The sequence below is a fragment of the Phyllostomus hastatus genome, unplaced genomic scaffold (assembly GCF_019186645.2).
Source record: "Phyllostomus hastatus isolate PE091 unplaced genomic scaffold, TTU_PhHast_1.1 phas_scaffold_93, whole genome shotgun sequence".
In the NCBI taxonomy this organism is placed as follows: Eukaryota; Metazoa; Chordata; class Mammalia; order Chiroptera; family Phyllostomidae; genus Phyllostomus; species Phyllostomus hastatus.
The window spans coordinates 43,443,673-43,464,046 of record NW_025334042.1 but is presented as its reverse complement, the minus strand read 5'-3'; the positions used below and the strand labels follow the sequence as shown (position 1 = coordinate 43,464,046).

At 37.2% G+C, this 20,374-nt stretch overlaps 1 protein-coding gene across 2 annotated transcripts in view; it reads left to right on the top strand.

The window, feature by feature from the left end:
* The first annotated feature begins 434 nt into the window (after positions 1–434).
* Positions 435–20,374, top strand: part of PTPRO (protein tyrosine phosphatase receptor type O) — a 191,824-nt gene continuing 171,884 nt past the window's right edge. For both annotated transcript variants that reach the window (XM_045830114.1, XM_045830113.1), the window contains exon 1: positions 435–830. In XM_045830114.1, the coding sequence (XP_045686070.1) occupies positions 756–830 (75 nt within the window). In that variant the 5' untranslated portion in view covers positions 435–755. The remainder of the gene's footprint in view (positions 831–20,374) is intronic.

The window sequence follows — 20,374 nt, the reverse complement described above, 5'->3', positions numbered from 1 at the left end:
CTCAGTAATGTGGGATGGAGAGCATGCGAGTGTTTAAATGGGATAGGGAGAATGAAAGAGGGAAGGGTTATCCTCTCTACACACACACACACACACACACACACACCATGCACTGCATCACTACAGTCACAACCACCACGCCTGTCCAAGTGTTACTGGCCCTTTATGACCACTACTGAAAGCAGATGTAGGGTAGTTGAGAGGGGGCTGGAATCCGGTCCCTGACTTGCTCAAGAGGAGTCAGGGAAACCCCTGCAGAACTCCTGAGTCCGAGATTGTGGAAAGGGTTGGGGCGGAGCCTGGAAAGGGGCAGGCCGGCGATAAGGGGCAACGGGCGGACCCTGGTGGGAGGGCTGGGAGGCTGCTGTCACTTTATGAATCCGCAGCCCAAAGAACATTTCTGCTGCCTGAGAGTCTGGGCGGGCTGGGGCAGGGTCCCCGCCTCTCGCTCACCACGCGGACCCGCTTCTCTTCTGGCAGCAGTGGTGGCGGAGGCAGCAGAGCCTCGCCCACTCCAATCCCCACCCTCTCCATCCTTAGCTGTTAAAGAACAGCAGTGCCTGGCACATTCCTGGAGGACCCCGGTGCAAAACGGGAAAGGAATCAGCAGCAGGGGGATTGAAAAGGCAGCATGCGCCCTCCGGGACCAGCCTCTACGCCCTAGGTCTGAGGCTGCAGTCCCAGTTCGCCATTGTGAACCGCCCCCAAAGGAACTCGCCGGCGCCACCGTCCCTCCGGTCCCCATCTGTGCCGTGATGGGGCACCTGCCCACGAGGACGCCCAGCTGCGGCCGCCTACTGCCTCTGCTCTGGCTCTTTGTGCTGCTCAAGGTAAGGAGCTCTCCATCCCCACCCCGGCGGTCCTGCCTGCGCCCGCGCTCCAGCGCCCTCGCTCTGCCGACGGGGACCAGCGCGCCCCGGGACCAGAGGGCCCGGCCGCTGGAAGCTCTGGCGGCGCAGCCTAGTGCACGCTTTGTTGTGCTAGCGTGTGCGTGGTCCCAGCGGTCTTAAGGGGAAGTGATGGAAGAATAGCGAAGTTTGCTCCCTCCAGCTTTCACCCTTTGTGCTCTTTTACCGCCGCTGGTGTCCGTATCAGAAGTGGGCTTGTTGGATAATGCTTCCTCCGGAAAAATGAGGTCACTTTTCCTTCTGGTCGCTATGTACTGCACCCCAACACTGTTTAACCTTTCCGCTCTCCCTCAACCGAGTGTAAGCCTGCTTTGTGTTAATTTACCTTCTGCTGGAATTGTACACCGAGGGCTGAGCTCCCTGCTGCCAGGGGATTGCTCGGGGTGGGTCGTGAGCATCGTTTTCTTTGAGGAATGAGTGTCAGCTTGAGCTTGGAGAGGATTCCTCTCTCCCCAGGTCTTCGATCTCCAGCCGGAGAATACCCTTTACAAAGTCTCAGGACTTTTCCCCACGATATTTATGGGGGATGATACCTCTAAATTTCAATGGCAGAAAAAGCTGTATAATTTACTTTTTCGTCTCTTCTTTGGAATATCCTACTTCAGGGTTTTACTTTGAGGAAAAGGAAAGGGGCTTCTTTTTAAAAAATCCTAGTTTGACAACTATACTGTACATGAAAAATTTTAAAGAAATTTTAGCTAGATGTTTTCTTGGAAAGTGGTGTGAAGTTAAGGGGTAATTGCCTACCACTTGTGTCCTCAGTGGGTCTACTTTAGTTTTGTCGTGAGTCCTTCCTGTTGGTTCTCGGCAAAACAAACTCTGTGTCTACTGGTTACGGGGAGCTATTCTTTCAGCACCACAGACACAGCTTCCTTAGAAATGGATGAAACATTAATGGATGCAAATGTTTTCTTATCAAAGAGTCACTTCTTGCTCACATGCACCATTAATTATGAACGCTTGACAAGGAGATTGTGGAGCAGGACCAATGGATTGAGAACAGCATCAATTTTAAATAGTCCATATTTTCACTTATCTTAATGAAAAATAGGAAAATAGTTTCAGAGAGAAAGAACAACAGTGAATAAATAAAATTCCAAATTATATTTAATATGTTTATTCATGAATCCTAAGTTTAAATAATAATTTTATTCCAAATCTGGTTAATAGTAAGCTTGGTTACGTGCTTTCACTCTAGGAGGCTGCAGCTCCGTGCCACAATGTGTTCGACTTAAGTTTTGTATAAATTTTTCTATTTGTCAAATTCTATCATGACCTCTTGTATATGCAACACTTGTCATGTATCCAAAGTGACAAATGGAATCGCCACACATTTACCTAAGTAACAGCTAAGGTTTACATGTATGACATCTGATCCAAAGCCAACCTTTGGCACAACTGCAAGTTTTTATTTGAATTCTTTACAATGGCTGAGAATTCCAGAAAAGGTTTGGGAGTGGACATAGAATGCTGCAACTAAAATGTAAGAAAAAATGTGGCAAAAGTTCTAATTAAAACTTGATATTAGAATGAGAAAATAGTCAATGATGGCATAATGGTATTCTCAGTGACTGTAATAGAAGTTTACCTGGTCCCATATAATAGATGTGCTTCTGCACATTTGCAGATTGCTGTCAGTTCCAGTAAACTTCATCACATTGGAAACACATTGATGAAGCTTGTCATTGAAGTAAATATTGTAATGGGACAAATAATTTTGTAAAGCTTTACTCTTCATTTTATAAAAATGCAGTATTTTATGTCATCCAAAAGTAAATTATACCAGAGGAAGGATAACCCCTCTGCCAATCAGTCTTATATATACTGAAGACACACTGTGTGCCAGTCTTCCAAGTATTTCACATTTGCTATTTCATTTAACCGTATTTTGTTACAGTTGACAAGAGATGTTCCAAGTGGCAAACTGGGTGCGTAGGGTAAAGCATTTACATTTGGGGAAGAGTGCATCTTACCTGGTAAATTTGGTACACAGTATAATCTCTTTATAATTTGCAGAAACCTTTGCATTTAAGGTCATGAATGTGTTCAGTAAAATAGACCTAAGATGCAGTTAGTGACACGAACATGAAAAAAAAAAAACCATTATTAAATACCAAGTTGTCAATTGAATCTCAATGATAAGTCTAAAAAGGTCTGTGTGTGCTGAGTAAGAAACAAATCATTCCCCCCAAATCTCTGTGGTTCTCATATGTCAATAAATCTTTCACTACTCCATTTGAAACATCCTTCATATAAAAATGAAAATCTCTAAAAACCCTAGAGAAACTCAAGCATGAGGCTTGATTTATAGTTTTAGCTTTTTCACAAATTGAAAGCAAGCAGCTTGGTATATATGGTGGGGAAGCCTGGGATTTGAATCTGTGTGATTGGCTAGACCCAGTCTCACTGAGGTGTTCCAAACACACCTGGCCATGGATATCTCTATGAATCATTCTCTATCCATGGCTCAGTGATGGGCCCATTTAATCAGGCATCTCAGATTGTCTAAATAGTTCACTATACATTATGAGATGAATAGTTGCATGATTGGTGTTGCATAAGCACAATATTGGTCATAAATTTTTTAAATTTATTATTAATATTAAGGGTGTATATATATATATAAATAGTAAGCAAAAGTAGAACTCTGTTATCAAATATACTGGGAGCCTACCAATTTCAAAATCTTCTACCCACATATGAATGTAAATGGAGTATTTGTTTGGTGAGTCTCCCTCTTGTGCATCTTCCCATAATTCCCCTGGAAAACAATGTAGCTTCTGTCACTTATCTTATCTTTACTAAACCTCTCCCTGAAAATTGCTTCCTGTATCAGTTCACTGTATATCAGGATTTTGTCAACTAAAATGAAAACTGTAGACTATGACATTATAGGAATGTAAATTCTGCCTTCCCTGAAGTGATGCTCGTTAGTAGTCAATGGGAATGTTTCCCTAAACTTATAGGCTTGGCATGAATCCTTCTTCCTTTCTTAACCTCCTCTCTATATTTCCTTCCATTTCTGCTCTTATCTGACATAATCAAAGAACATCACATTTGAAAAGAAGGCCTTAATTATATTCTCTGAAAGAGGTTTATCTTTAATTCTATAAAACTCATGTGTTATGATGCTGGCCATAGTACTCTTATTCAGGAGAAATAGACACTTTCCAAGGTCAGTCTGCCTTTCTCCACTTCCTTATGTCCTCCTCTCTCCTTTTCTTTTTCTCCCTTACCCCTTCTCTCTCTCTCTCACACACACACACACATGCACACACATACCATGAACTTTCATGTTCCTCATTGAGGGCTCATCTTCTTTCTGGGGCAGCCTAGGCCATCCTCCTAGCCACAGAGTTTGCTCCTCTGTCACTGACCCCTTTGGTAACTGTTCTTGCCAACCTTTTAGAGAAACCCTTTCACATGTGACATCCCCAGTGAATTGGAAAATGTTCATTGGGATAGGTTTCTATAGGGGATTGGTGATAATACTTTCCTCTGTGCAAATGTTTGCTTTTGTTCTTTGTTATGCAAACGATTATTGTTTTATGAAAGAATGGAAAATTCACACTATACTTCTATTTCTTTGGGGCCCATAAAATATACATCTACATACATAGGTAATTACAAGCAATATATGAGTTGCACTTTATTTTAAGTGTAACATTATTTCTAGCACCTAATATCCAACTAAAGGTATTTAAACTTATAAGCATGTTGACTCCTGAGTCTTATAAATATAACTGAAATTTGAGTCTTGAGGGTGTGCAAAGGACCTTTGGTGTTAGGTACAGTTGGTGAACCCCATGTAAAACATTGTGATTGACAGCAGTATGGCAAAATAGAAGGCTTAGCAGAAACTAAACAGCAGTGACCACAGACATTTATTTTTATTTTCTTCCTAAGTTAATTTCTTTAGGTATGTACTTCCAAAAGGTATGTTGCCTTTTCAGAAGCATAGCTGCAATGCAATGATGAGCTTTACTGGAAAGCACTTAGTGTGTTTATTTAATTACTCCAAATATATTGTAAATATTTTTGAAATAAAGGAATGTTTATTGTAAATTTTGGTCTCCCACTGTGCTCAGTATATGTTTTGGGGATATAATAGAAGCTTAATGAACAAGATCCACATTTTTGGCATTATATAAGTAGTTTCTGACTACTATGTGTTAAATACCATAATAATGACTTGTGAACACATCTTTAAGAAAAACAAGAAAATTGTTGTTACAATGCAATTATTACACTAAAATATTAGCATCCCCTTCTATCAATAACTTATTAGCATCATAGATCAAAATGCTGATGTTATTTTTCTTCCAGAAAAGTAATACTCCTGATTTTTCATTTATTCATCAGGAGAGAGGAGGACAAGAGCCTTGTGTTCTGCCTCCAGCTTCATCCCACACCATGCACCCCCCTACTCATTTCTACCTGTACTATAGTACTTTCCATAGGCATTCTGGTCACCTAGTCATCTGAATGTATTGCTACCACCAACCAGAGGGTATTTGAAACAAGGTTGTAGAGATCTCTTGATTAAAATATTTTTCTTTTGCTCTTTGTTAAAACATTTATGTGAAATAGAGAAAAATGATATACACTTGGAAAAGTATTTCAGAAACAGAGAATCAGAATTGGAACTAGGACTCTGACTTTGAGAGTTGCATTACAAATTACAAACACACAGTAATTTCTGTAAAAAATAAATATAGTGAAAATTAGGGAACTGAATGAAAAACATTTGGTGAAAACAAATGTGTTGCTATTCTATTTATATGAAAATACATCAATTTCCCTATCAATACTCTTCATTTACTTGTTTTTTTTAACTCTTCCTAAATAGAAATGTTGTACAGTTCATTTTCCTAACAAAAACGTTCCTATGGTGAAGTAAGTTAAAATGAAATAAACCTGGTGATTTTGTAATTGTACCAGCAAATAAAAAGAATAAATGCAATGTACAACTTAGTGGTCCAGAATCAGAATGATTCTTTTAAAGTATTAACTCATTTAACCATTTTTTGTATAAGTGAGACTTTTCTTATTTTTCTCTTTCTGCCCTCCTACTTTTAAAAATATGTGTGAGAAAATATCATGAGTCTACCTTAATCCTGTTCCAACATTCTGATCCCCTTATTGACCTAATCAAGTGCAGTGGAATTTCTGTCCTTCACTGCCTTTGTCTTTAACCCATATCAGAGACCAACTCTGAGCCTGTGTCCTGGGCCAAATCATGATTCCCTCTTGGTTGCACCCATAGGAGCTTGTGACTGGCATATACAACACCAGCTGTTAGAGCATTGCAGAGAACCTTCAGTGCCCTTTGTACGTTTGGTCTTATCTGAGGTCTGGCTCCTAACTCTCTGTACCTTACTTTCTGAATCAGGATTCTACTTTAACTCTAACACCCCAGCTTTTGATCCCAGCTTTAATGTCTAATTAATCTCTCTCTGTTTTTTTAGTTTTCTTGAGCATCCTATAAACTTTCTTGGCTGATCCATCTTTCCCAAAGTCAGAATGGCCATATTGGGAAGCAACTTTTTTCTTAAATACTGTTTATCTTTTGGATCCAAGGAAATAATTTACTACAAATACCATTCAGTTAATCAAACATTTATTGTGCTTCTGTTGTGTCCCAGGAATTATATTAGATATAGGTATAAGAATGGAATAAGTTGAATCCCTAGAAATGGCATAGTGAGAAAATAAACAGAAAAACAAAATGGCATTAAAATGTGGTCATATTTATTGTGTTGTGTTAATTGAAGAAAATATGGGGTGCTAGAAGAAAGACACAACTATATTTCATGACTGAGGAAATGATTTCCAATAAGATGATGCTTGAGCTGAGTCTTGGAGAACATATGTGATGTGGGTTAGGTTAGAAAACTGCATGGGCAAGATTCAGTGCTGTGAAAACACGACAGTGTTTAGGAAAATACAAATGTATACAAACGGAAATAAAGCCACAGAAGCCAGCTCAGGGAGATTTCTACATGCTGTGCCAGAAAGTAGGGTCTTTATTCTTTAGGTGAAGAGGATTATTAAAGAACTTAATTAAGGCTTAATGGGTAAGATTTGCATTTTAGATGGATCCTTCGGCTGTAAGAAAGGCTGTCCCAAAGGTGGGAGCAGGCCTGGAAGCAGTTAAACAGCGAGGAGGTTATTGTAACGGTCCAATTAAGAGATGACAAATGTTGACAGCAGAGTGATGGGAAAAGGAAGTGAAGGAAGAGAGACAATGTTAAAAATAGGTTAATTGACAAGACTGATTAGATTGTCCAGGTGAGGAACACCTTTGCCTGGGATGTTTCAGTTTTCAACAGCACGTGTGCTAAATAGTGTCCATTTCCTTCCAGATAAGCTTTCCCCCTTCCCCACCCTGCTCAACACCAGGAAGCTTCCCTGTGGAGGCTGCTTCTTCAGCCTCTCTGGATCTTTGGTCTGTACTGTGTTTGACTAATAAGAGGCACAAACTGAAGATTACCAGTGGGAGAAAGAAAGTGGAACACTTACCCAGTACCCACCCTGGCTGGCCCCTATTAAGCAGTGGCTTCATTTCCTCTTCCAGTCTTGTTGTTCTGCTGCTCTTACAAGGAAAAGTTCTAGTCAAGTTCCAGGAACAACATCCTCCTCTTGTCCTTTTAGGGCAATACCATCTCACTGCTCTTTGCCCCTGGATTCTTTTCCATTCCTGCTCAGTATCATTATTCCTTCTCCACACTTTATTAGTAGTCTCTTGATTAAACTCTCTAGAATTCCCACTGAGTGCTGGGATCCCAAATGACAGTGGACATAATGAGTTTAGTGGTAGGCATCTTGAATTTGAAGTGTCTAACGGGTACTTGGATATGGTCAGACATCTAGGGGGGAGAATGGGCCTAGAGAAGTGAATGTCCCAGAAGAAGGCAAAGGAGAAAAGGGCAGTGAGCCAGGATGGGGCCTTGAGGAACAGCAACATTTAATATAGAACTGAAAAAGATGAAGAAGGTCAGCCAGAGAGGTCCAAGAGGAGAGCAGAACCAAAGAAACCCAGAGCCTAGGAAATTTCAAGTAGGAGGGATTGGCCAACAACATCGAATACAACAGAGAGGTCCTAAAAACTAAGGGCTGGAAGATATTGCTGGTTGGGAACTAAGCTGTAGGCTTTTGGTCTCTGTAGACCTTGAGAAGGGTGGCATGCTTCTGGGATTGAAAAGTAAGCTGGTTGCTTATTTAGTAAGAACATAGATGTCAGGTTGGAGAGATCTGATTTTAATCTCTGCTCTCAGCTACGCCATTTTCTCCGCATGTAGGGAGAGTTGTTTCTTCTGTCTTGGGGAACTTTGCTAGTTTGTTATGCATGTATCTCAGAGGATTCTTGTCAGGAATCCTCTGAGATAATAACCATAAAGCATTTTAAACAGTGCCCAGAATACATTAAACACTCAATAAATGTTACATACAAAATGGAGAAGAAATAGGACAGTAAAAATCACCAAAACAAAATCAATAAGTAAAATGATGAAAACGTATATAGACCAGAATCTTCCAAAATGTGCCCTATGGAACATTAGATACTTGCCATATTAGCAGGTGTTATTGGAAATAAACACTTTCTGTAATGACATTAATTGGGACAATAATCTGTTTAATTTTGTTTAAACTAGTGTCAATTCATTTATCATTATATTTGTACCAGGATTTCTCAGGTACAAGGATTTCTAAGGTACAAGGATCCTGGAGCAGGATTTAGTATGTTAATATGCATTATGTCTTCCAAAAGGGAACTACAGTATATGTATAACATTTACCAAGTTTGACTGCAGAATCTTTTTTAAAAGGATATTCATGGAAATAGTGAATATACTCTAATAAACAATATCTGTGCTTGTACACTAGATATTTTTTCTTTACCTCTCTTTTTAAAAATGAGAAATATAATCTTAATGATAAGGAAAACATAAAAGAGAAGTCAATTTTAACTTAAATTTCAGAATCAGAAGAATTTGCATGGAGGAGAGCAACCATTCCCAACTCTCTTATCAAGAAACTTTCTTGGAAGAAAAAAATATACATATTCTCCTTATTTTATAGATTGTGCTAACTCTGGATTTGATAATTGTACATCAAATTTTTTTTACTTTTTATTATTAAAGGGATGGACAATTTATTTTAACACTATTTTTTAATGTTATCTTAAATGTGACAGGAGTTCAATATATTTTGTTTGGTATATTCCATTGAATCATAAGACTATACTTTTGAAAAATCTAGTTGAAAACTTAAGCTGGTAGTTAGATTTTGTAATATTACTGCCAATTGGTTTTAAATGGTGATGTTACTAACAGCTGAGAGGTGGCTGGTCCACACTTGGACAACTGTTTGGTTGTTTGGTTCAGTTTTGAGGTGAATCATTTTCTGGTTGCAGCTCTCACACAGTACTTGTATCTCCATTTCATTTTAGGGGACGCTACATTGTGATGGTTCCTGCTTTCTTACATGTTAAGAACAATTACTTTGACAACAGACTTGACAGATTATAAAGATCAAATATGAAAAGGTTGATGTCTCTCTGTCTTGTCCACAATTTCCCATCATGCCACTTTAAGCTGTTTACACAAGCCCACGTTTTCTGCCTATTACCCTTTCTTCTCTTTCTTGGCCACAATGGACAGTTGGGTAGAAGGCGATCTCATTCTGCCTATTGGAGGTCCAATGATGAACCATGGTAAGGGGTTGAGAGCACAAGTGTGAGAAAAATGCATGGTCCATAGTAAGCATTCTGTTAATTGCAGATTTTACTCTAATCTCTGCTCAAAGGGCATTTCCTCAACATATCTTTATTGAACAGTTGATCTAAAATCATCCTTTTCACTCTAAAATCTTACTACTTTGTCCCAGGTGTATTTGCTTTAGGGAATGTACCACTCACTATGTGACATTATATTAGGTCTTCATTATTACTTAGCTTTTCCATTGGAATGCTTGTAGGTTCCATGAGAGCAAGGACTTGACCTGTTTTGTTCACTGCTCTATCTCCACTGCTGGAAGCCTGCCTGGCTCGTGCTAGATGCTCAGTTTGTTGAATATTTGTTGAATGAATAAATGGGGTGAGAGAGGTCAAACAGAAGGTATGGGACAAACCCAAGATAGAGGAAAGGCAGGATGTAAGCTTAAGAAATGGAGCTGATGCACACAGAGAGGACCCAGGAGGGAGAGTCTGTCGGGGAGACAATGCTGAGTAGGGCTTGGAGAGGGTGTACCATCAGAACGGGGAGATGAGCTGGCAATGCTATTTGGTTGATCGTATGGAAGGAGCAGAGGTTTTATTACAAGTGAAGATGAACTCTTAGACATCAAGATAAGGTTCCTCACACATTTTTCTTCTTGCTATTAATTAGGTCAGAGTAAACCACTGAGGGAAAATGTGAGCCCAAGTAATTTTTCTTGGCTTTACAATTTGAAAATATCAAAATGAAAAGAATTTTTAAATCAGTGAAAGACAAGTACCATATGACCTCACTTATAAGAGGAATCTAATGAACAAAATAAACTAACAAGAAAAACAGAACCAGAAGCATGGAAACAGGGAACAGACTGACAGTTGCCAGAGGAAAAGGGGAAGGGGGAAATGATGAAAAGAAGGGAAAGGGATTAGTCAAAGAACATGTATGAATGACCCACAGACATGGACAACAGTGTGGGGATGGACTGTGGGAGTGGGGGGTGGGTTGGGAGGAGGAGGGCAAAAGGGAAAATAATTGGGACAACTGTAATAGAATAAACAAGAATAAAAAAAGAAAATTTGAAATAAAACATAGAATTTTTAAAATAATTTTCTCTTCACTTTTCTCTCACTATGCATGTTGATAGACCCAGGTTGGCTCTATATTTCTAAAGATGTTTCTGGGAACTCACACAAATAATTGAAGCTAAGATGATCAATGATTATTTTTCTTCAATACTTAAACTTATGCTCTTTTTATTTCTGAAAATGATAATTTTAATTATTTTTAAAAAGCACATGGGTACTGCATAGAAGTTTTTAAAATGAATTTTAGAAAATGAATGTAGTTTTCTGTATAAAGTTCCAACAGTCGATTTTACATGAAAAATGGTAATTTAAATACTGTATAATAAATATTTTGTTTAAACATGGACAGTTAGTTAAATGGACTGATTCAATTAGTGTGGAATATAATTAAATGTTTGTAATATACACCAAAAAGCTGGATTGTCAAGATTTTCAAATGAATCAACAAAACAAACAAGCAAACAACATATAACCAAAGACATTGAAATTGGGAACAGGCTGAGAGCAAGCAGAAGGGAGAGGAGAGGGGATAATGGGGAAAAAGGGGAAGGGATTACAGGAACAAGTACAAAGGACACATGGACAATAACAAGTGGGTGGAAACAGGGGAGGGAGGTGGGGAGGGCTTGAGTGGGAGACAGGGGTGAGGGGAAAAGGCATAAAACTGTACTTGAACAACAATAAAAATCAAATGTATTTAGAAATAATAATAATAAATATATATTTTAATAAGCTTCATAAAAAAAGAGATTTTTAAATGGCTAAAAGAATATATGCTTAAAACAAATGCTATTACTTATAAAATTCAGTATTTCACTAGAGAATTGAAAGATATTATATTATTTTATGTTAATCTATATCCATAGTCTGATACTGTATTGGAAAAATGAGGAAGTTTGGTTCATTTTATTATGACATTAATTTTGTGTTTGTTGATAAATCAATATATATTCTAGAGCCAAAAATGGGGGGAAATTTTGATCAGATTATTTATACACTTACATATCTGGCTAAATAGAAGTTCTTTCTTCCATGAGTTTATGATGTGGAGAAGTGTATCTGGAAAGTGTAACAATAACATTAATAATCTATGATTAATGAATAATTTTTTCTTAAGTTTAATAATTTTTTAATATCAAATCAAAATTTCTGGAAATTTTTAAGAGCATATTTATATGTTTCTCTCTGAGTTGTTGCATAAGAATTAAATTAACTGTCATGCATAGTCTCTTAGATAAACCAGCAATTCCTATGTAAGTCAAGTTGGTGATTCATAAAATATACATTTTCATAATATTGCTGAGGGATTTCTACTTCACTTTGATCATGTGCTGAAAACTAAAGTGTAATAACAATGGGAGTGTTCTTGCCAAATACTGTAAAGTGTAAGCATATTTAAAATAAGTGCCAACACTGTTACCATAAGAAACACCTCATTACTTGGATGTACTTGCAATTCCTAGATTTTATCTAGAAAGAAAAATTGGTTTCTAAACTTTCTTAATGCTAAGCTGATTAATAAGGTGAGTAATAAAATGCCAAGGGAATTATATATTGTCTGTAATGTTTTATTCAACAGTGTGTCATTTGGTCCCCCTAATGCATTATAGAAGAAACCACGTTATTATGAAATGCACTGATATGACAGAGATATTCATATATAAATATAGCGATGCAATTTATTTTGCATCATCGTGGGGAATTTCCTTTATAATTTCCCCAAACTAAATTATACTTTTTCAATTAGTCTCTCAGAGATGACTATTGGCCTTACTCAAAATAGTTAGATACTTGGGATTTGTAATATGGAAATTTTGGTATTGTCAAAACAGTGCTAAAACGATGGCAAGGACTTAGAATTAAGTTCCATGGAGTTCAGCCTAATAGCTTAGCTAGTAAGCTGTTTCTTTTCAATTAGCTGAAATTGTTGAATCTGCTAAAAATCAGCCACTGTTTAGAAATGTTCCAGGTTGCTTCCTTTAATTTACTTTTTGTAAACAGTTGATCCTTGAACAACACAGGGACTGAAGCATTTACCCCCCACACAGTAAAAAATCCAAGTGTAATTTTTGACTCCCCAAGAACTTAACTACTAATATCCATCTGTTAAGCAGGAGCTTTACTGATAACATACATAATCAATTAACGCAGTTTGTATGTTATATGTACTGTATACTGGATTCTTATAATAAAGTAAAATAAACAAAAGAAAATGCTAAGAAACTATAAAGAAATTATATACAACTTATAGTATTTATTTTAAAAATAGGCTTATGAGTGGATCCACTCAGTTCAAACCCATGTTGTTGAAAGGTCAACTGTATTTGCAAGTAACACAGCTGTACCTTTAAAGTATCTTTTTCATCTGATTGCTGCAACATCTTTTAATTTTATTTTTTGAAGAGTAATTTGGAACCTAATGAGAATCTTTTTATTAAAATTCTTGTTGCTACACTGAGGTCTTCAATCAGCGTTTTTACCATGTGGCTTCTTGTGGTTCTGAAGTAGGGAGTTCTTAATTTGAAAATTTTAAGTCTGAATCAGACATGGATCATACAGAGGAATTTTGTGAAAATATGTTTAGAATTAGAAAACTTAATACATATTCACTATGGAAAATGTATAAAATACAACAGACAGATGAAGAAGAAAGTAGTACTTCCTATACACTCCATTCCAAAATAACTACCATCTGGGGATTCATCATTCCAAATTTTTTCCTATGTCTGTGTATCTGAGTGTGTATGTAAAAAGGAAAAGAAAGAATATCAAACTGTCTTACTATTTTAAGATGCTCTTTTACTCTATATTATGATAATTAAAAAGTATTTTATTTATTTATTTTTAGACAGAGGGGTAGTGGGGAGAGAAAGAGAGGGAGAGAAACATCAATGTGTGGTTGTCTCTCGGGTGTCCCCTACTGGGGACCTGGCCCACAGCCCAGACATGTGTCCTGATTGGGAATTGAACCTGTGACCCTTTGGTTTGCAGGCCCATGCTCAATCCATTGAGCCACACCAGCCAGAGCTATTATGATAATTTTTCAAGATGTGAACATTTTCAGTCTTCTGCAATGTAGGACATTAAGCCATAGGTCTGTGGGTAAATTGTGTCCAGTTTCCAATTGTATTTGCATCAGGAAGACATGGATGATCATAGATATTGATCATAATTGTGAAGTGTTGGGGATCATCATCTATATGAGCAACTTTCATTAATGTGACTATTAATTACATAGAACAACTTCAGATGCTATATTGACAGGTATTTATTTCCTATTTCTCTACAGTTAAACTTGATGCAAAAAGAAAAAATCCCTTAAGAAGTATTTCCAAGGCAAAAAAAATACAGGATTGAATTCTGGCTATACTCTTTGCTAGCTGTGTGACATTTGGCAGTGAACCGAAGGCACAAATTACAAATACAGTGGCCGTCCAGATCACCATTTCTCCAATGGTCAAGTCTACTGTCTTCTCCACCAACTGCTACCCTTTGAGAAAATCTTTTTTTTTCCATATAGTCTGTAAAGGGGATATCGTCCTCCTACTTGATCTCAATGCACTTAACAGAGTGGTCAGTCAAAGGATGTACTGTGACCCAAACTAAACCCCTATTGGGTCTGCGTCTCACTGACCACTGTCTTTCAGATTGGCATGGAGCTAAGCCAGACCTAGAGGAATCTGTCCTTGCAATTGTTTTCAAACTGGCAGCAGTGGGGAAAAGTCCTCTCCTCTCCAGTTGTGGCCCATGAGCTTGGAAGTTGTCCCCAACCATAAAGATGACTCACAAGAAAAAGCTTTTTTTCTAGCAGAAAAAGAAAAGGTAGTAACTGTAGAGACTTTTACATTGTGTAAAGGCTGTCCCATTTCTTAGACTGCAAAGAGTCACTTCACAGTTATCCAGAAAGACTACAAAACAGCAACCAATCAAATTCATCTTAATTCATCACATAGCTGAGCAGGCATATTAGTGATCCTTGGGACTTTTTAAGTAATCTGAATCAAGTTGATTACATGATTTATCAAACCAGCCAGGGCACTTCCAAGAGTGAAGAGGTCATTATGCCAGACAGTTATGGAGATGGAGAACAAGGTTCTCCATGGTTGCCAAGGACTCTAAGTGAGGAGGTATACATGGTTATAAACAGGTAGCATGAGGGAGCTTTGTGACAATGGGACAATTGTGTATCTTGATCTTGATGGTAGTTACATAAAGTGATACATGTGATATATATACACATATATACACACATATATATGGTATGTGTGTATACACACACACACAAATGAGCACATATATGACTAGTGAAATCTGAAGAAGTTCTAGGGACTGCACCAATGTCAATTTCATATTTTGGATATTTCCTGATTTTGCATATTTTCTTCTTTTGATATGCAGCATGTCAACATTAGGGGAGACAGGATGAAGAGCTCATGGGACCTCCCTACACCTCTCTTGGAAAGTTCCTATAAATTTATAACTACCTCAAAAATGTTTTAAAAAATTGTTTTTGAGGGCCTGAAACTCTGCTAAGTATTCTAAACTACTCATTGACAAGTAGAGCTTCTTTCTTGAGGACTGTCTCTAAAAGACAATAATTACTTTTGCAGAAAAAGTAAAGATATCTAAACAAATGTGGAAAATTTCAGGAAAGTACACAAGGACTTCAAAAAAGCACCATTAGCTGCAAACTCAAATGCATTATGAGAAAGGTTATATATTGAACAATAGTCTTATTAGATTTATCTACTGAGTTCTGGAAATGACTGAATGTTAAGGCATTATCATTTATAATTCCCATAACACCAATGGTAAAGACAACATTTTAATGACTCTTCAGAGAATCGGTTAAAAATGAAGTCATGGAAATTACCATTGTGGGAGGTAAGGACAAAATACTTTATTGATTGATTGATGAAATAATGTTATTATTTTAGCAATTATTAAGCAACATCTTGGAATAATATAAGTAAATTAGAGTAAAATATAAAGTTTAAAACAAGCTTAAGAGATGAGTAAAACAGGAAATACAAATGGAAAATATATGAAGGTGAATAGATGTTTAAATATTTCAACCAGTCAATCATCAAATATATATTAAACTGGACATGTAAGGAAGGCACTTTGAAAAACATCATAAACATGTAGCAAGTTAAAGGGCAATATATAACTTAATAATGTAATAAAAAGACTAAAGTAGTCATATATTAATGTGCAAATGAATGGAACAGACAACTATATTCAGCTAAGTGCTCTTGCATTCAGATAAGGGAAAGCACTTAGGCTGGAAAGATCACTGTTTTCACAAAGGAAGACAAATTTCAATCTGAATCTTGTCTGATAGAGTTCATATAGATAGACTAGGTTAAGAAAAACATGGCAGATTAGAGAAACTGAAGTTCTAAACTAAGAGCATGAGAACATGTCAGTCATATTCAGGGGGTTTGGGTAAAAAAGAGGATGGATTTGGGCCATGAGGAGGATGAGTGGTTGGATATGAGAGGGAAACAATTGTTTTGCCCAGCCAGGAGCTTCTGTTCAGAACCTTCTGTTCAACAGTGCTACAAAGGCAAACATTAAAATGAGTGTTAGCTTAGCTGTGGTGTGCAGGAAAAAATTATCATACCTCATTTTCTCTTTAATTGCTTTTATGATTCTGAATTTTCTGTTAAATGCAAATGCTTAATTCTAAGTATGTGTGCTCTGTCTTAATTAGATAAAATAATCCTCTGTTGCTTGGGTAGTTCAGTAAATTAGTCCCTAGATCTCAACTCCCCTGGATCATGTTGTTTATGCATGAATCTGTATGCACTCTTACAGATAAATGAAAAGTAAATGGATTTTTTTTCAGAGACAAGTTGTACCTGTCAGTAGATTTTCAAATTTGTATTCACTCCATGTGACCAAAAATTGCCATGTCTAATACAGTAATTATAATTCACATACATATGTCCCTATCCTTGTAAAATGTGTACTACAGATTTACACTTTATTTAGAACTACAAGTGAAAATTACATTTTGTTAGCCAAAAACTAAATGGAAGATCTAAACCTGTCTGTTATGTACATGAGCATCCTATGAACTCAGTAACTGAGGTCCTACAATAGTGCCCTATTTGTATATAAGGTATGTCCCGAAGGAAACAACCGACACTGTTATCTTAGGCATGAATTAGAATGTAATTCTTCCAAACTTCACTGCCTTACTGGAGATGACAGTGATGATACTGACGATCACTACCACTTAGTGAGTGGCTGCTGTTTATCAGGGGCTGTCCCAGGACTTTACATACAAGATCTTATTTTGTCCTTACACACTCCTGTATATTGTTATCACCATTTCAGTACGAGGGAAACACCCGAAGGAGTTCAGCATGAAACTTTGGTCTGTTTGAACATAGAACGTGTGCACACTATATGGTTCTGTTTCACGTGAAAATTCTGACATAGTTTTTATTTCTGCATTCCCTAACTCACAATATCGGCCCCTTCCTCTTCATCTGGAAATATCCTGAGACACAGGGCTGAGTCAGTTTCTAGTCCTTGGCAGGGGCTGCCATTTGGACAGAAATGGGCTGCAGGTTACTCCTGGGGTCAGTTGGCTCCTGCTCGTCCAAAACCTTTCTTGCAGTTTCTCCTTTCTGTCAATCAGTCTGTCAGTCACACAGTCCCAGACCAAAGCCTGCTGACTGTCAGAGGATTCCTATAAATTCACAAGTGTCAGGCTTATCCCTTTGTTTATCACCTTCTTCAGTTTAATGGATCTGGCACTTGGTTAGATAAATGCACAGAACTGAATGGAATGGAATGTGCTGACATGGAGAAGCTGTCAATTTTTGTATGTCCAGAGCTTTTTTAGTCAATGACAGGAGAATTTTTTGCCCTGGCTTTAGAAGCCTGCATGAGACTTCATGGCTTGCTCGCTTCATGTGACTTTTACACCTCAGGCATTCCTTTCCCTCCATGAAAGGTAGCACCTGGACAAAAAATAATTTTAACACTAATGTCTTCCTTTTGATTGCATTACATTTGCAAATTAAACAGATTAATGGTAGTGTTCTGTGTTACTGTCAGATCTTCAGTTTAATACTCTTATCTGACAAAATATAAATAGAAGACATAATTAATTACTCGTGACTTACATGTCAAGTTACATAAAAAATTACATCCCCAAGAGGCCCATTATTACACATCTGACTATTCTGTGAAATTAGTTTTGCTAAGAAAAAGCATACCTGAAGATAAGAGTTTTATTTATTTTCCTTTTTTAACTTAATTTATTGGAGTATTTGCAAAGGGATGTGAAAGAACATTAACTGTTTACACAATTTTAAAGAGCTTATTTAATTTGCCTGAGGGAATATTATTTTTCCTTTGTAAAAATTCTTCTGTTTGTTCATGAAATGCTAAACTAATGATGCTTCTGTAGAAAGAAGACCCCAGAATGTGACTGTTACCTCTTTAGAATGTGTCCTGCTGAGAAAGTTATTAGCCAACCACACTATACCATAACATCCCCTCCATAAATTGTCTCAACCTTGAGCTGGGAAGTATACTACCATGACTGAAAAAAAATGGAATAATTGTTCAGCCATGCCTTCTGTCTGATCTGTCTGGAGTTGACTGGAATGAAATGAGATCTCTTCTTTAACTGGAGAGCTCAGCATTTCACATTTAGCTATCAGTCTGTTTCATGATAATTTTTGAAGGAACAGACAGCTCATGAGTAAATGTGCTCTCCTATTATTAAAGGTGTACCACTTTTACAGATTTCTATCACTTTGAAGCAGAATGACAGCTGGGAAGAATTCCTGAATGAGTATATTTTCTAGGTTTTAAATGGATATTTTATAAAATGTAGTATATGCCTCAGGTTAAAGAAAACCACATACCTCATTTAAAAAAAAAAGATGTTAGAGTTATCAATGAAACAAGACAGCCTCAAGGAAGAAAAGACTACCTGTCCACAACCGCTTCATCACTTCGCCTCTTCGTGAAAATGAGAATCACAATCACTTCTACCTCATGGGCTTACTCTGCAGTGTGTGAGGCAACCTGTGAAAGTCTTCTGTAAGCTGTAAAGCACGATTTAAGTGCATGACATTATCTTATTAAAATGATTGCCTCCCCTGGTTTCATTTGCCTTGTAAACAAGTGGGTCCGTTCTCCACTCTTATGTGGACCTGTCCATGTGTTTAGTGTGTCACAAAGGATTGTAATGAACACTGCAGCCCCTTCACTACATTTCAGAAAAGTAGAGTTTGTCTTGCCCAAGTTAACTTTGGGTCACCTATAATCAGGGCTTGCTTATATGACTAGAATAGTTTAATATCTAATATTTATAAAATGTTTATATTTAATGGCAAAATATTTTCAGCTCAGCTTCACCTCTTATCTACCAATCAGAAAATTCCTAGAAAAATGATTTTCACCCAACTTCATAAATACACTGTCAAGCATTTTGTTTGTACAGTATTTATGTCTATGATCACTAATCATCTTTCATAAATCATGCCCAGCCATCATTCATTTTTTAATGAACATTTATTGAATAATTGTATGACAAATTCTGTGCTAATCATTCAGTTGTGTTGAGTTTCACTCATCTGTGGGTACAAATGTGTTCATATTTACAGTAATAACTAATATTAGAGCACTTGACCTCATCAGTACACATGAGGTGTTAGCCTTGTTCCCACACAGTGCCTGCTCAGGTATTTCTCAGACTGTCCAGTGGGACATTTGCTACAGAATCCCAGTTCTTCTGAGTGCCATGACCTCTGCCCCTCCAGGTCCTATATTCTCCTATTAGACACCCCCTCTCTGCACTAGGTGCTATGGCTGCCAACCCCAGTGGCTTCCCTGATGCCCTCAACATTTTCCTTTGACTTAATGTTTAAGACTTTCTTAATGGGGTCAAGACTGCATTTTGCTTTTTTGTCTTTCCCCTCAGAGCTTGTCAGCTCTGAGCCAATGGATTTCACTAATGCTTCAAGCATGTCTGAATTCCATTCAGACAGAAGCTGTGATCTCCCTCTTCCTCCCCCCATCCCATTAACAGTAGCACAAATTACTAAAATAGGAAGTAAATATGAAACCCAGGTTTTATGTATTGATAAAAGCAGGAAATAATAAGAAATATGTACTGTTTCAAAATTTATACTTTTGAACATTGTTAACACTAATCCCAGAGTTATGGGAACATGGGAAATAGGGCATACTGTGAATATAATGCTTGCTGACTGCATTATTTTCAGAATCATTGGTGAACATAATCCAAATGGTTCTAAAATGCAGTTCTTTGGAAATTTAAATTCAAAGAGCAGATTATCTTCAAGTAATAAAATGTATTTTTCAAACATGGCACCGACTAGAGCATGATTTGCCAAAGAAACATTTCTAAGTAGCCCAATTCTACTGGACCTCCTTCCACAGAAGTGTCATGAAACTTGGATATATGCACATAAATCTATGAAAATAATATCAATTTCTTCCTCCCAACTCAGTAACTTAAGATAAGTAAAATGCCTGTTAAAAGAGGCGAAAGCAAACATGGTATATATTATTGAAATGATTCCATATTATAAATTAAAACTTTTATATGTGGTCTTTCACATATCCTTAACCAAGTTTTCAAAATACTATATAAATAATGGGTTTTAAG